Here is a 15,711-nt window from a genome sequence, read left to right on the forward strand (position 1 = left end):
GAGGAGGTAGAAGAGTCTATAATGAGAGTGAAGTTGAGAAGGTTGGGGAAATTTGTTTTAGTTTTGCCTTTGTTTCTTATCCCCTTACTCAATTTTCCATTGGCAACAGAAGATTTAATTGTCTCCGACTGAATCTGGATAGTGACAGTACTCTCTCTTTACCTTATCCCAACACAGCTTTCCCATCTTACTTTCTCCCCCATCCCGTGGAGAAAGAGAAGTGACAGAGCAGCTTGGTGAGTATCTGGCAGGCAACCGGCCAAGGTCAAATCCATCAAACTCATGGAGGTACTGCAGGAGAGACAGAGAAGGTAACCCCCTCATTCAGCCCTCAGAGCTACTGCTGTGCATACAGAGAAGGGACAAACCTGGAAAACAAAACCCTGCCAGAGCCCTGTGCATTCCACATACCTGTAGCAGGACAACTAGGATGTGCTGAGCTGGGTGAATGTTGGTTATTTTAAGGGGGTTAGGAGGAAGTGTTTTATTGCCAATGCTAAACAAGACAGGTGTCTTTCAGGTATGCAGCTGTAGGGTATAAAGAAGAGGAAAAGACTCCTTGAAGACTGTAGAGTGCAAGGCAGAATGCACAGGCTGCAATAAGAGAAATAAAATAAAGAAATCTGAAAAAAAAAAATCTTTCCCAAGGGAATACTCCTACGTTAGAAAGGCTAGGACACAGCAACCACTCAGCTTTTGGGACAACTCCAAACCAAACCAATCCCATGCAATCTGATCAAAGTTCCTGCTTTCAGTGAAGGCTCGTACTAGCTGATCTCCAGACAACCCTTCCAACTTGGCGTACTCCTGACTGAACAAACATCCAATGGTCTGGATATGCGATATGCTCAAAAACAAAAGGAAAAAACTCCATTTACAAAACACACAGTACATATGCAAATATATTTAAACAAACAAAAAAAAATCTTATTGCTTCATTCAGATTTTGACATAGCTTACCTTAAAATTACTCAAAGTCCTTTGAGAATTTCTGTAGAAATCACTAACTACTTCTCAGCAGAGATCAGCTTAAACCAAAGAGATTGAAATGATGCTGGAATTCAGACTGAATCACTTTTTATGAACTAAACAATGTTTCCCTTGTCTAAAAAGAGCAATCCCCATAAAATGTATTTCCTGGCTCTTGTTTTCAGCTCTTTTTTCTGTTGTTTGGTTTACATAAAACTGTGAAATACTGTGGATGGCTTTATGAAATTAAAACCTCCAAACAGTTCTCTAACAAACTTTAGGAATTACATACTAGCAATATTCTATCTTCTTTGACTTAAAAGTGCATACACATTCAAAAGCTTTAAACATTTCCTAGACTTTTTAACAGAAAGAAACTCTATCTGACAGTTTAGTTCTCAAGGGAAAAAAAAAAAAAAAAGTACTTAAATTCACAGTTTTAACAAGTGTTCCAAGGAAAGTCTACTACATTTTTTCTTCTGGGAAATCAAACCATGAGGATCTGCTGACAAGTCTCTTTGGCAGTCTCAGTATCAATGGCTCTCTCTCTGGACATTCTAGGAAGGAAGTCCTGGGGGAAGGCAGTTGCCTGGAGGGCGCTGCTGGTGCTTCCTGAACATAACTGGTCACAGTTCCTGTGTGAGAAGTGTTACTGCTGGTATTCACTATGGTAACACTCTGATTAGCTGCTGCTTCTTGAAGCTTGACATCAGCATTTCTAATGCCACTATCTAAGTCTTCCCTTGTGGCAGGGATACCACACTTTTTGTCTACTCCTCCGGTTTCCTCACATCCTGTCCTCCTCAGAAAAGAAGACGGAGACTCATTTTCCCTCTCATTTATCTGAGCTGTGCATGTCCATGTAATAGTGCTGTCCCATTCAGTCCTTTCTGGTTCCTTGCTACTATCGCTATCAATTGTAATCACCACTGGAGAAGAATGTACTGAGTTACTCGCGTGATGTTTCCGGTGTTTCTTCTTATGCTTTTTCTTTTTCTTTTTAAGATGCCTTGTTGTGTCTGTTGCTTTTCCTTCGTAGACTATCTCAACACTTGGACTCCTCATCTTCTTCTTCCTTTTCTTACGCTTTGTCTCGCTGCTTGCATGATTGTCTGACAGGCTATCTTCATTTTTGCAGCAGTCACCAAATTTTGAGGAAGTTTTCTTGGAGTCATTTTCTCTTTCTAGACTTGTGCTCTCCATGAATGGATTCTCCAGGTGGCGAGTTTTGTACTTCCTTTTTCCACCAGGCTTTTCACTTTTTGTTCTGTCAGTTCCTCCAGAAGGAGTCCTTGATCTGTTGCTTGACCGACTCCTTGACCTGCATCTTTCGTAACAGTAATAGTGCCTCTCGTGGAGTCCCCTCTGGCTATGCAGATCTGTCCTCTCAATAAATGATCGTATCCTGTATTCTGGACTAGCAGATTGCCTTGAGTAAAGAGTGTTAGATCGGGTCCTCCTTCTGCTGGAGGATTCATAGCTGTCTCCAAACACCTTTCGACTACAGAAAGCAGAACCCCACTGGTGTCTACTTTGATAACTGTCTCTGACGTAATAGCGGTCGCTGTCTCTGCTTCTTGATCTCCTTTTACTGTGGCCTTTGCTACGTGAACGTGATCTGCTCACTTCTCTGGACGGAGTGCTCTCACCACTTAGAGAGCCCCTCTGGCTTTTCAGAGAGGCTCTGGTGTCATGAGCCCTTGACCTTCTGCTGCTTCTTTTGCTCCTATGTTTGCTACTATCTCTGCTTCTTGATCGTCTCCTTTTAAGTTGGCTTTTGCTATGGCGCTCCCTTCTAGACCGATGGCCATGACTGCCTCGACTGTCCCGTGAACAGGACTGTGGGCTTCTGGACTTTCCCTTTTTAGACAATCTGTGATTCCAAGGGGAGCATACTGTGTCACTCCCTGGAGAGGGGCTCCAACTCAAGTCCTGTGGAGGCAGAGCTTTTCTTTTACATTTGTTCTTCTCATCCTCTTTTGATTCCGTCTTCTCAACTGCAGGAGATAAACAGCTTCTACAACTTCCTACATCCTCCCTATACGTTGGGGAATGGGGTGAGAAACTTCTGCTTGGTTCACTGTCACTCCAGCTGTGACACTGGACTGGTTGCTGTTTCTTGACATCTTCCTTTTTCTCCTCCTTGATGGACTCCTCAGAGTCAGAGGACAGCTCAACCACTTCAGGTGTCCTCTCAGCTAACGGCTTAACATACCCAACAATGACACAATTGTCTGAGGAGGAGCCACTGTCATTTGAGTCAGCATTAGCCTGTAACTCACTCTGCAATTTAGTTCTTTGACTCCCTGGAGCACAGTCCTCATCTGAACTTTCTGATGACCCCAGAGGACAAGCTATGGTTGCACGAACCTCTTCTGAAATGGAATAGGAAGGCCCGGGAGTTTCATCATCCCAGGGGGCCTGACCCAGACCAGGAACAGACAAACTATTATCCGGCCCTTGAGGGTACGCCACATCTGGCGATATTGTAATAACTGATGACTCTGAGTGGCTTCCTTCCTCGTACGACGGCGCAGGACAGTCATAATTGGCATGTTGGTCATACGCCTCTAAGTTAAAAGGACAACGAGCAAAACTGATGAATTCGTGCAGGAAGTGTTCTGTCCGATTCAGCAAAAACGGCTTCAAATCATCAGCAAAAGCCTGGCTTTCCAGATCATACCTAGTGACGTTACTCATGATTATGTGCTGCACAATATTGATCAGAGATCCGTGCGCTCCAAACAGGACCGTCAGTTCTCTCTTCAGCCAAGGAACCAAGCGGTGAAGGCAAGCCGGGTTGCGGCGGAAGAACTCTGCCGAAATCTCTCGGTACCGCCCGCCGTCCTGAATGCTGCGGATGCGCACGCCGGTGCGGTACAGAGCCCTGCGGAAGTTGATCATGTCCTCCTCCTCAATCTGCCGCAGAGATCTGCCCTCTGCGCTGGCCTTCCTCCTCGAGGCCAGCCTCCTGAGCATCTGCTGAATCTCTCTGTGTCTGTGTCGCGTTGGCTCAGCGGACAGCCCTTCAAACAGCATCCCGTTATCTGGAGGGGACAGCATCCTGCGCGAAGGGGAGCTGCGCGCGCGGCGCTCCCTCGTTAAGGTAGTGCGGTAACGAAACCTCCGGCCGTCGGGGCTGGCAAAAGAGCTGGTTTCTAAAGGGCTCAGGATGTACTCCTTAAAGTCATCTTCAGCACGGATCGTATGGAAAATGGAGAAAAAGGGCTGCTTGCAGAGCGGGCACTCTGCCTTGTTTTTTGACCATTCTTGGACACAGCGGAAGCAGAACCTGTGCAAGCAGCGGTCCAGATACGCAACATTGTCAAATCTATCCAGGCAGATGGGGCATTTGGAGTCGGGAGACGCATCTGTCGGCAGCTTACTGGTGCTGGCTTTGGGCGAAAAATTGCTATCTTCTGCAAACTCTTTATCCGAAGTCATGTTCTAGAAAAGACAGAGAGAGAAGATCATTGCTATCACCGAGACAAAAAAATCTTACGCTCTAGATGCAGGAACCCATTACAATTGCTTAAGGTTGCAAAATCCAGCAGTGGCTCTGAGAGAATGCTGAACAAAGAGGCAGCATGACCTCATTACTTTGTTTGGCTTCTCTTCACAGTGAGATCTAGCTCTTCAGTGATGCAGGTTTTACAAAGCACTCGAATCATGCTGGCATAGGTGAAGGTAAAAGGCAGGCCTGTCTTTTTCCTCACTCTGAAATAACTCCTTTGATGTGGTCAGTAAATTTTTTGATTTAGATGGTATTTTCCAAAACACAGCTTAAAAAGCCAAGCATTTATACATGAAGAGTATAAGAACAGTTAGTTCTGTACTTTAAAACAAACCAGCCGAAAGAATTGCACTTGAACTATGTTATCACCTTCCAAGTTCTGCTGGACCTGTTCTGTTCCTGCACACTCTGCCCTCTTTGTTGGGCATTCATGCTGGACCACACGCAGCCTGTTCGATTAGAAAATCTCCAGGGATGTGTTCCTGCCAAAATAAGTATTTTTTTTCAAGACTGAAGCAGAAACAACCAGATGTCATTCTCAAGCACGCACTGTCCTTCCTATATTTAGTCAAGTTGTTGTGCTGTTTTGCCTGAGACAGTAAATTTTCTTCACAGTGACTGGTCTGGGGCTGAGTTTTGAATTTGTGTTGAACACAGTGCTGATAATACAAAGATGTTTTCATTACTACTGAGCAGGGTTTACACAGAGCCAAGGTCATCTCTGCTTTTCATACTTCCACGCTGGTGAGGAAGTTGGGGGTGCATGGGGTTACATGGGAGGCTGGGAGGAGACACAGCTGGGACAGGTAAACCCAACGGACCAAAGGAATTTCCCAACCATCTGACATCATCCTCAATATATAACAGGGAGGAAAGAAGAAGGAAAGGTGGGACATTTGTAGGGATGATGCTTGTCCGCTCAAATCACTATCACACATGATGGGGCCTTGCTCTCCTGGAGATGGCTGAACACCTGCATGCCTATTGGAGGCAAGGAATGAATTCCTTATTTTGCTTTGGTTGTGTTTATGGCTTTTGGTGTCCTTATTTAACTGTCTTTATCTCAACCTTTGAGTTCTCCTCCCTGATCTGACTGATTGGAGAGAACGCAAGTGGCTGCCTGGGTTGAAATCATAAGAGATGTCAAAGTGGCCAACAAAAAAAATACGTCTGTTTAAAAGTTACTTCAGGTTTTGGCGTTACCCTATGGCATTACAGTCCAGTGGAAATAAGTTACCACCCTGCTTGAGAAGCCATCACCCCACGTTTCGCAGCCGGTCTGGCGGCAGGCCTTTCCCGCCGGCAGGGCCATGCGGGGGATGGGGCAGCCGCAGCGCTCCGGGCGCAGTCCGGACTCACACAAGTGCCCGCGCACCCGCGGGCCCAGGGGGCCCCTGCCACCCTCGCCTCGGGAGCCGCAGCCGCCGCCCCGGCGGGGACCGGCGCTCCTCCCGCCCCCAGGCCCGCACTCACCGCCGCCGGGCCCTCGCTTGCCGTGCGGGCCAGGGCCGCGGCCGCCTTCAGCCTGTGGCGCGTCCGGCAGCGCCCGGTGCCGGGAGGCTCCCGCCGCTCCTCCCCTGGCGGGCGGCGGCGGCGGGAGCCCTCCGCCAGGCGCCGGGACGAGTCCGCCATCGGCAGCGGCGTTGCCACGGGAACGGCTCCCCGCGGGCGCGGAGCTGAGCCGGGCTCTGCCGGCAGCGAGGCCGGCGCCGTCACATCCGCGCCCGGAGCAGTGACGCTATTCCGGGTTCCGGGGGAGGGGCTGGGCCCGGATGGCGGCGGCGGGGTGATAGCGGGCTCTGCCGCCCGGGGCGTGCCGCGAGGCGGGCAGGGGAGCGGCGGGCAGGGGAGCGGCGGGCAGGGGAGCGGCGGGCAGGGGAGCGGCGGGCAGGGGAGCGGCGGGCAGGGGAGCGGCGGGCAGGGGAGCGGCGGGCGTGGCGGTACTGCCCGGAGGCCCGGCGAGCGACTCGGGGGCGGCGGTCCCTGGGGAAAAAAAATCGACGTTCCGCAGGTGGCGGCTGCCGTGGTGTGGTGGTGCGCACCTGGGGTTTCGTTCTCTAGGGGCGCGGGTGGCCGACCTGCCGCAGCTGGAGAGCCGCGTCCTCATCCGGGGGCTGCCCTCGGCCAGGCCAGAGCCCGGGGCCGTTTGTCTCCCAGGGTGCAGAGGGGTCCATCGAAGGCTGGAGAAGCCGTGTGGGTGGTTGGGCAAGTAAAACAAATAGCACGTAGGAAAGAAGAGATAGATAAAGCATAAGCCGTTACTAGGAAAGAGAAAAACGACTTCTTACTGGTTTTCACTAGCACATACCTGCAGGAGACACAGGTGTGTAAGGGACACGAACAAGGCCAGCTGTGCAGGCTGCCACCGGTGGTGCACAGCCTGCCACAGTACCTGCATATATATATATACCTATACCTATATACCATAGTACCTGCATATACACTACCAGGACTTGTGTAAAATGTGAGCATATCCAGCCCTGTTCCTTTTCTTACCCACAGTCAGTGTGGACTAAAGTTTGCAAAAGTACATACGAATTCGCAGATCCCCAGAGTACCAGCACAGCCCTTCTGTTCATGTGATAACCCTGCCCCATATCCTGAGCCATTTTACTCATTCCCACGCACCGGCTGGTCCTGCTTCCTGCTCAAGAGCAAACGTGTGCTCCGGCACTTCCCAACAGGCACTCCACACCTGAAGATCTCCCCAGGCGGCAGCACAGGCTAATCCTTCATGACCTGCCTGGATCCAGGGCCTGCTTCTCACCAGGTGGCCCACCTTGAAGTTTGCTCAGGAGTTACATCCCTGCCCCCAGCAATTTTCCCTGATGTTCAGGGCAGATGCAACGTGTCTTGTGTCCACAGCAGGCAGCACCAGGCACGTAGGCTGTGGCCTGCAGTCCTGCTTTGTGTGTGGGTGCCAAGACTCACTCATTTTACTTGCCTCAGTTCCCCAGCAGGTGCACCCAGGCACATGTACCCATCCTGCCTCACTGGCTGGAGCCTCACTGTCACCTGCACTCCTTGCTGGCATCAGGGCCCTTACCCACTCCCACTGCTGTCATAATAGGAGGGATTTCTATCCCAAATAATTGTACTTTTACTAAATGCTGTGTGCATTTGCCAGTTCTTAGGCAAGGTAGGACTCACTTGGACAGTTCATGTCTGGGTCATGGAAGTATAAAGGTATACTTGAAAGGCATTCCAGGCTCAGCAGGGGAGGAGCGCCGGTCCCCGCCGGGGCGGCGGCTGCGGCTCCCGAGGCGAGGGTGGCAGGGGCCCCCTGGGCCCGCGGGTGCGCGGGCACTTGTGTGAGTCCGGACTGCGCCCGGAGCGCTGCGGCTGCCCCATCCCCCGCATGGCCCTGCCGGCGGGAAAGGCCTGCCGCCAGACCGGCTGCGAAACGTGGGGTGATGGCTTCTCAAGCAGGGTGGTAACTTATTTCCACTGGACTGTAATGCCATAGGGTAACGCCAAAACCTGAAGTAACTTTTAAACAGACGTATTTTTTTTGTTGGCCACTTTGACATCTCTTATGATTTCAACCCAGGCAGCCACTTGCGTTCTCTCCAATCAGTCAGATCAGGGAGGAGAACTCAAAGGTTGAGATAAAGACAGTTAAATAAGGACACCAAAAGCCATAAACACAACCAAAGCAAAATAAGGAATTCATTCCTTGCCTCCAATAGGCATGCAGGTGTTCAGCCATCTCCAGGAGAGCAAGGCCCCATCATGTGTGATAGTGATTTGAGCGGACAAGCATCATCCCTACAAATGTCCCACCTTTCCTTCTTCTTTCCTCCCTGTTATATATTGAGGATGATGTCAGATGGTTGGGAAATTCCTTTGGTCCGTTGGGTTTACCTGTCCCAGCTGTGTCTCCTCCCAGCCTCCCATGTAACCCCATGCACCCCCAACTTCCTCACCAGCGTGGAAGTATGAAAAGCAGAGATGACCTTGGCTCTGTGTAAACCCTGCTCAGTAGTAATGAAAACATCTTTGTATTATCAGCACTGTGTTCAACACAAATTCAAAACTCAGCCCCAGACCAGTCACTGTGAAGAAAATTTACTGTCTCAGGCAAAACAGCACAACAACTTGACTAAATATAGGAAGGACAGTGCGTGCTTGAGAATGACATCTGGTTGTTTCTGCTTCAGTCTTGAAAAAAAATACTTATTTTGGCAGGAACACATCCCTGGAGATTTTCTAATCGAACAGGCTGCGTGTGGTCCAGCATGAATGCCCAACAAAGAGGGCAGAGTGTGCAGGAACAGAACAGGTCCAGCAGAACTTGGAAGGTGATAACATAGTTCAAGTGCAATTCTTTCGGCTGGTTTGTTTTAAAGTACAGAACTAACTGTTCTTATACTCTTCATGTATAAATGCTTGGCTTTTTAAGCTGTGTTTTGGAAAATACCATCTAAATCAAAAAATTTACTGACCACATCAAAGGAGTTATTTCAGAGTGAGGAAAAAGACAGGCCTGCCTTTTACCTTCACCTATGCCAGCATGATTCGAGTGCTTTGTAAAACCTGCATCACTGAAGAGCTAGATCTCACTGTGAAGAGAAGCCAAACAAAGTAATGAGGTCATGCTGCCTCTTTGTTCAGCATTCTCTCAGAGCCACTGCTGGATTTTGCAACCTTAAGCAATTGTAATGGGTTCCTGCATCTAGAGCGTAAGATTTTTTTGTCTCGGTGATAGCAATGATCTTCTCTCTCTGTCTTTTCTAGAACATGACTTCGGATAAAGAGTTTGCAGAAGATAGCAATTTTTCGCCCAAAGCCAGCACCAGTAAGCTGCCGACAGATGCGTCTCCCGACTCCAAATGCCCCATCTGCCTGGATAGATTTGACAATGTTGCGTATCTGGACCGCTGCTTGCACAGGTTCTGCTTCCGCTGTGTCCAAGAATGGTCAAAAAACAAGGCAGAGTGCCCGCTCTGCAAGCAGCCCTTTTTCTCCATTTTCCATACGATCCGTGCTGAAGATGACTTTAAGGAGTACATCCTGAGCCCTTTAGAAACCAGCTCTTTTGCCAGCCCCGACGGCCGGAGGTTTCGTTACCGCACTACCTTAACGAGGGAGCGCCGCGCGCGCAGCTCCCCTTCGCGCAGGATGCTGTCCCCTCCAGATAACGGGATGCTGTTTGAAGGGCTGTCCGCTGAGCCAACGCGACACAGACACAGATTCAGCAGATGCTCAGGAGGCTGGCCTCGAGGAGGAAGGCCAGCGCAGAGGGCAGATCTCTGCGGCAGATTGAGGAGGAGGACATGATCAACTTCCGCAGGGCTCTGTACCGCACCGGCGTGCGCATCCGCAGCATTCAGGACGGCGGGCGGTACCGAGAGATTTCGGCAGAGTTCTTCCGCCGCAACCCGGCTTGCCTTCACCGCTTGGTTCCTTGGCTGAAGAGAGAACTGACGGTCCTGTTTGGAGCGCACGGATCTCTGATCAATATTGTGCAGCACATAATCATGAGTAACGTCACTAGGTATGATCTGGAAAGCCAGGCTTTTGCTGATGATTTGAAGCCGTTTTTGCTGAATCGGACAGAACACTTCCTGCACGAATTCATCAGTTTTGCTCGTTGTCCTTTTAACTTAGAGGCGTATGACCAACATGCCAATTATGACTGTCCTGCGCCGTCGTACGAGGAAGGAAGCCACTCAGAGTCATCAGTTATTACAATATCGCCAGATGTGGCGTACCCTCAAGGGCCGGATAATAGTTTGTCTGTTCCTGGTCTGGGTCAGGCCCCCTGGGATGATGAAACTCCCGGGCCTTCCTATTCCATTTCAGAAGAGGTTCGTGCAACCATAGCTTGTCCTCTGGGGTCATCAGAAAGTTCAGATGAGGACTGTGCTCCAGGGAGTCAAAGAACTAAATTGCAGAGTGAGTTACAGGCTAATGCTGACTCAAATGACAGTGGCTCCTCCTCAGACAATTGTGTCATTGTTGGGTATGTTAAGCCGTTAGCTGAGAGGACACCTGAAGTGGTTGAGCTGTCCTCTGACTCTGAGGAGTCCATCAAGGAGGAGAAAAAGGAAGATGTCAAGAAACAGCAACCAGTCCAGTGTCACAGCTGGAGTGACAGTGAACCAAGCAGAAGTTTCTCACCCCATTCCCCAACGTATAGGGAGGATGTAGGAAGTTGTAGAAGCTGTTTATCTCCTGCAGTTGAGAAGACGGAATCAAAAGAGGATGAGAAGAACAAATGTAAAAGAAAAGCTCTGCCTCCACAGGACTTGAGTTGGAGCCCCTCTCCAGGGAGTGACACAGTATGCTCCCCTTGGAATCACAGATTGTCTAAAAAGGGAAAGTCCAGAAGCCCACAGTCCTGTTCACGGGACAGTCGAGGCAGTCATGGCCATCGGTCTAGAAGGGAGCGCCATAGCAAAAGCCAACTTAAAAGGAGACGATCAAGAAGCAGAGATAGTAGCAAACATAGGAGCAAAAGAAGCAGCAGAAGGTCAAGGGCTCATGACACCAGAGCCTCTCTGAAAAGCCAGAGGGGCTCTCTAAGTGGTGAGAGCACTCCGTCCAGAGAAGTGAGCAGATCACGTTCACGTAGCAAAGGCCACAGTAAAAGGAGATCAAGAAGCAGAGACAGCGACCGCTATTACGTCAGAGACAGTTATCAAAGTAGACACCAGTGGGGTTCTGCTTTCTGTAGTCGAAAGGTGTTTGGAGACAGCTATGAATCCTCCAGCAGAAGGAGGACCCGATCTAACACTCTTTACTCAAGGCAATCTGCTAGTCCAGAATACAGGATACGATCATTTATTGAGAGGACAGATCTGCATAGCCAGAGGGGACTCCACGAGAGGCACTATTACTGTTACGAAAGATGCAGGTCAAGGAGTCGGTCAAGCAACAGATCAAGGACTCCTTCTGGAGGAACTGACAGAACAAAAAGTGAAAAGCCTGGTGGAAAAAGGAAGTACAAAACTCGCCACCTGGAGAATCCATTCATGGAGAGCACAAGTCTAGAAAGAGAAAATGACTCCAAGAAAACTTCCTCAAAATTTGGTGACTGCTGCAAAAATGAAGATAGCCTGTCAGACAATCATGCAAGCAGCGAGACAAAGCGTAAGAAAAGGAAGAAGAAGATGAGGAGTCCAAGTGTTGAGATAGTCTACGAAGGAAAAGCAACAGACACAACAAGGCATCTTAAAAAGAAAAAGAAAAAGCATAAGAAGAAACACCGGAAACATCACGCGAGTAACTCAGTACATTCTTCTCCAGTGGTGATTACAATTGATAGCGATAGTAGCAAGGAACCAGAAAGGACTGAATGGGACAGCACTATTACATGGACATGCACAGCTCAGATAAATGAGAGGGAAAATGAGTCTCCGTCTTCTTTTCTGAGGAGGACAGGATGTGAGGAAACCGGAGGAGTAGACAAAAAGTGTGGTATCCCTGCCACAAGGGAAGACTTAGATAGTGGCATTAGAAATGCTGATGTCAAGCTTCAAGAAGCAGCAGCTAATCAGAGTGTTACCATAGTGAATACCAGCAGTAACACTTCTCACACAGGAACTGTGACCAGTTATGTTCAGGAAGCACCAGCAGCGCCCTCCAGGCAACTGCCTTCCCCCAGGACTTCCTTCCTAGAATGTCCAGAGAGAGAGCCATTGATACTGAGACTGCCAAAGAGACTTGTCAGCAGATCCTCATGGTTTGATTTCCCAGAAGAAAAAATGTAGTAGACTTTCCTTGGAACACTTGTTAAAACTGTGAATTTAAGTACTTTTTTTTTTTTTTTTCCCTTGAGAACTAAACTGTCAGATAGAGTTTCTTTCTGTTAAAAAGTCTAGGAAATGTTTAAAGCTTTTGAATGTGTATGCACTTTTAAGTCAAAGAAGATAGAATATTGCTAGTATGTAATTCCTAAAGTTTGTTAGAGAACTGTTTGGAGGTTTTAATTTCATAAAGCCATCCACAGTATTTCACAGTTTTATGTAAACCAAACAACAGAAAAAAGAGCTGAAAACAAGAGCCAGGAAATACATTTTATGGGGATTGCTCTTTTTAGACAAGGGAAACATTGTTTAGTTCATAAAAAGTGATTCAGTCTGAATTCCAGCATCATTTCAATCTCTTTGGTTTAAGCTGATCTCTGCTGAGAAGTAGTTAGTGATTTCTACAGAAATTCTCAAAGGACTTTGAGTAATTTTAAGGTAAGCTATGTCAAAATCTGAATGAAGCAATAAGATTTTTTTTTGTTTGTTTAAATATATTTGCATATGTACTGTGTGTTTTGTAAATGGAGTTTTTTCCTTTTGTTTTTGAGCATATCGCATATCCAGACCATTGGATGTTTGTTCAGTCAGGAGTACGCCAAGTTGGAAGGGTTGTCTGGAGATCAGCTAGTACGAGCCTTCACTGAAAGCAGGAACTTTGATCAGATTGCATGGGATTGGTTTGGTTTGGAGTTGTCCCAAAAGCTGAGTGGTTGCTGTGTCCTAGCCTTTCTAACGTAGGAGTATTCCCTTGGGAAAGATTTTTTTTTTTCAGATTTCTTTATTTTATTTCTCTTATTGCAGCCTGTGCATTCTGCCTTGCACTCTACAGTCTTCAAGGAGTCTTTTCCTCTTCTTTATACCCTACAGCTGCATACCTGAAAGACACCTGTCTTGTTTAGCATTGGCAATAAAACACTTCCTCCTAACCCCCTTAAAATAACCAACATTCACCCAGCTCAGCACATCCTAGTTGTCCTGCTACAGGTATGTGGAATGCACAGGGCTCTGGCAGGGTTTTGTTTTCCAGGTTTGTCCCTTCTCTGTATGCACAGCAGTAGCTCTGAGGGCTGAATGAGGGGGTTACCTTCTCTGTCTCTCCTGCAGTACCTCCATGAGTTTGATGGATTTGACCTTGGCCGGTTGCCTGCCAGATACTCACCAAGCTGCTCTGTCACTTCTCTTTCTCCACGGGATGGGGGAGAAAGTAAGATGGGAAAGCTGTGTTGGGATAAGGTAAAGAGAGAGTACTGTCACTATCCAGATTCAGTCGGAGACAATTAAATCTTCTGTTGCCAATGGAAAATTGAGTAAGGGGATAAGAAACAAAGGCAAAACTAAAACAAATTTCCCCAACCTTCTCAACTTCACTCTCATTATAGACTCTTCTACCTCCTCCTCCTCCCCAGCTCTGCAGAAAGATGGGAAATGGGTATTGTGGTCAGTCCATAACATTCAGTCTTGCTGCTTTATACTCCTTACGCTGTTCCTCTGCTCTAATATAGGCCTTTCTACAGGCCTGCAGTACTTCCAAAACAGATTGCTCCAGCTGCCAGGAAATGTGCTCCTGTGTGTGTGCTCCTAAGCGCAGGCTGCAGCTCCTGAGAGGAGCCTGTTCCTGTTTGAGATCTCCATGGGCTGTAGCACCCATCAGGGCATCTCTACTTGCTCTGGAGTGGGGCTTTTCCATGGGCTGCAGGTGCGTCTCTGCTCCACTGTGGTTATCCAGGGGCTGAAGGGGGCAGCTTGTCTCACCATGGTCTTCATCACGTGGAAGTGCCCAGGCTATGTAGAAGGGCTGCTCCTGCCCAACCAGTCAGCATGAATTGGCTGAGCCTGAGAAAGAATCAGGAGTGATGACAGTCAGTCACCTCCACTCTTGTCCCTGGGAGCATCTCTGGCCTCTAGAGGTCAGGTTGGTCCCTACCTTGGGATTAGTTTTCAGGGAGCACAAATGTCTGAAGGAGCAGGGCACTGGGAGGCCGGGGGCCACTAGGTGTGAACCATGGTATGGTCTTGAGTGGTGATGGGCCATTCTGGCTATTGGCTGCTAAAAGCTCCCTGGAACCTCCTAAGAATAAATGTGGTGGCTCTCTTTGTTCTGTTTAGCTCTGACAGCCTCTCTAAATTCTCTTGGAGGGCAGGGCTTCAGCGACTGGGGTGTTCTGGTAGATGGCTCAGGGATTGATGATGCAAGTGGACTGGAAGCCTTGGTCTGTTCACAGAGCTGGGGTATCCTTGGCATAAGTGGGACTTGTCCTGTACATGGACCAGTGGGATGGAGGGTACAGGCTGATGAGGAGATGGCAGGGCAAGGTCAAGCTGCTGCACTAAATAGAAGGGAGAGGTTGGATGGCACAGTCCTTAACAATTGGTGATGATGGGAGCCTCTAGGTGAGGATGAAGGGGTGGAAAACAAAGCAGAGGTAGTGGGTGTCACCTATCAGTTGACCAGCCAGGATGCCAGTGCTGAGAACTTAATTTGACAGGCCGCTAGGAGAAATCTCTGGATCAGCAGCCTTCGTCCTTATGGCAGATTTCAACTTTCTAGAGACCAGCTGGAAATGCTGTCCTGCTGTGCGGGAGCAGATCTGGAAAAGTTCTAAAGTTTTTGGGAGAGAACTTTGTATTATAAGTACTCAGAGAGACAACTAGGAAAGATGCTCTAGACTTCCTGGTTGGGAATAGAGAAGGCCTGGTGGGAAATGGCATGGTCTTGGCCACAGTGGTCAGGAAATGGTTCAGCTTAAAAATTTCAGTGCAATGAGAAAAAACTGCAGGTTGCTTTTTTTATTTTGAGAGAGCAAACATTCCACCACCCAGGAGTCCCCTGCTCTTGAGGGCTCAGGAGCTGCATGCTCCATGGGATCTTTTGCAAACGGTGGAAGTGAACAAGCTATCAGAAAACATTCTTAATACTTCAGATCCATTTACAGTGTGGGAAAACTCATTTGGTTTCTTTTCATGACACTCATTACTAGGAATTTGTCATTAAAACATGAAGGGTGTCTAGGGCAGTGAACACAACTGAGGAAAATGTGCTACAGGCAGCCATTGATTTCCAGTGCTGCTTTGTGCAAACCGGCTCATTGCTCCCACTGTACCTACCTGCAAAGTGTGAGTAACATGGTTTTGTGTCAGCTGCTACTAATAATTCTGTTTGCATAGAGAAAGCATGTTTAACTCCAGCTGGCAGCAAACTACCATGCAGCTGCTGACTCACAACAACCTACCCCAGTGGGATGGGGAGGAGAACTGGGAGGGAAAAGAGATGTGAAACTTGTTGGTTAACGGTTTAATAGTTGAACTTGAGTAAAATAGTAGTATTAGTAATAAAATGGAGAGAGAGAACCAAAGGAAAGTAAGTAATGCACAGTACAATTGCTGACCACCTGCTGGCCAATGCCAAACCCAGATAGGCCTTCTTCTGGGTAACTGTCAGTTTATATGCTGGGTGTGACAGTCTATTTTGTGGAA

The 15,711-nt window shown here is 48.3% G+C and overlaps 2 protein-coding genes across 3 annotated transcripts; one reads left to right on the forward strand and one right to left on the reverse strand.

Annotated features, from left to right (window-relative positions):
• Positions 1-873: 873 nt before the first annotated feature.
• Positions 874-6,210, reverse strand: TOPORS (TOP1 binding arginine/serine rich protein, E3 ubiquitin ligase). Of its 2 annotated transcripts, none has more exons than XM_063421636.1 (2): positions 5,957-6,210; positions 874-4,416 (listed from the first exon to the last, which is right to left on the reverse strand). In XM_063421636.1, the coding sequence occupies exons 1-2, from the start codon at positions 6,113-6,115 to the stop codon at positions 1,435-1,437; spliced, it is 3,141 nt and encodes a 1,046-aa protein (XP_063277706.1). In that variant the 5' UTR covers positions 6,116-6,210; the 3' UTR covers positions 874-1,434. The 2 variants fall into 2 exon arrangements, with proteins under 2 accessions (XP_063277706.1, XP_063277707.1); XM_063421637.1 differs by lacking the exon at positions 5,957-6,210 and adding an exon at positions 4,853-5,946.
• Positions 6,211-6,372: 162 nt separating this feature from the next.
• LOC134563595 (E3 ubiquitin-protein ligase Topors-like) lies at positions 6,373-12,759 on the forward strand. Its single transcript, XM_063421638.1, is given in 3 exon segments — positions 6,373-8,784; positions 9,221-9,668; positions 9,671-12,759. Coding segments are annotated over 3 exon segments (3,039 nt in total). The 5' UTR covers positions 6,373-8,721; the 3' UTR covers positions 12,199-12,759.
• The last annotated feature ends 2,952 nt before the right edge of the window (positions 12,760-15,711 follow it).

The sequence above is a fragment of the Prinia subflava genome, chromosome Z, assembly GCF_021018805.1.
Source record: "Prinia subflava isolate CZ2003 ecotype Zambia chromosome Z, Cam_Psub_1.2, whole genome shotgun sequence".
NCBI lineage: Eukaryota > Metazoa > Chordata > Aves > Passeriformes > Cisticolidae > Prinia > Prinia subflava.

Bases quoted from the DNA above. Each gene is read 5' to 3' on its own strand.
- TOPORS (XM_063421636.1), bottom strand. From the start codon at position 6,115: ATGGCGGACTCGTCCCGGCGCCTGGCGGAGGGCTCCCGCCGCCGCCGC. The intron at 4,417-5,956 runs GTGAGTGCGGGC...TGTCTTTTCTAG, and splicing joins CAAGCGAGGGCCCGGCGGCG to AACATGACTTCGGATAAAGA.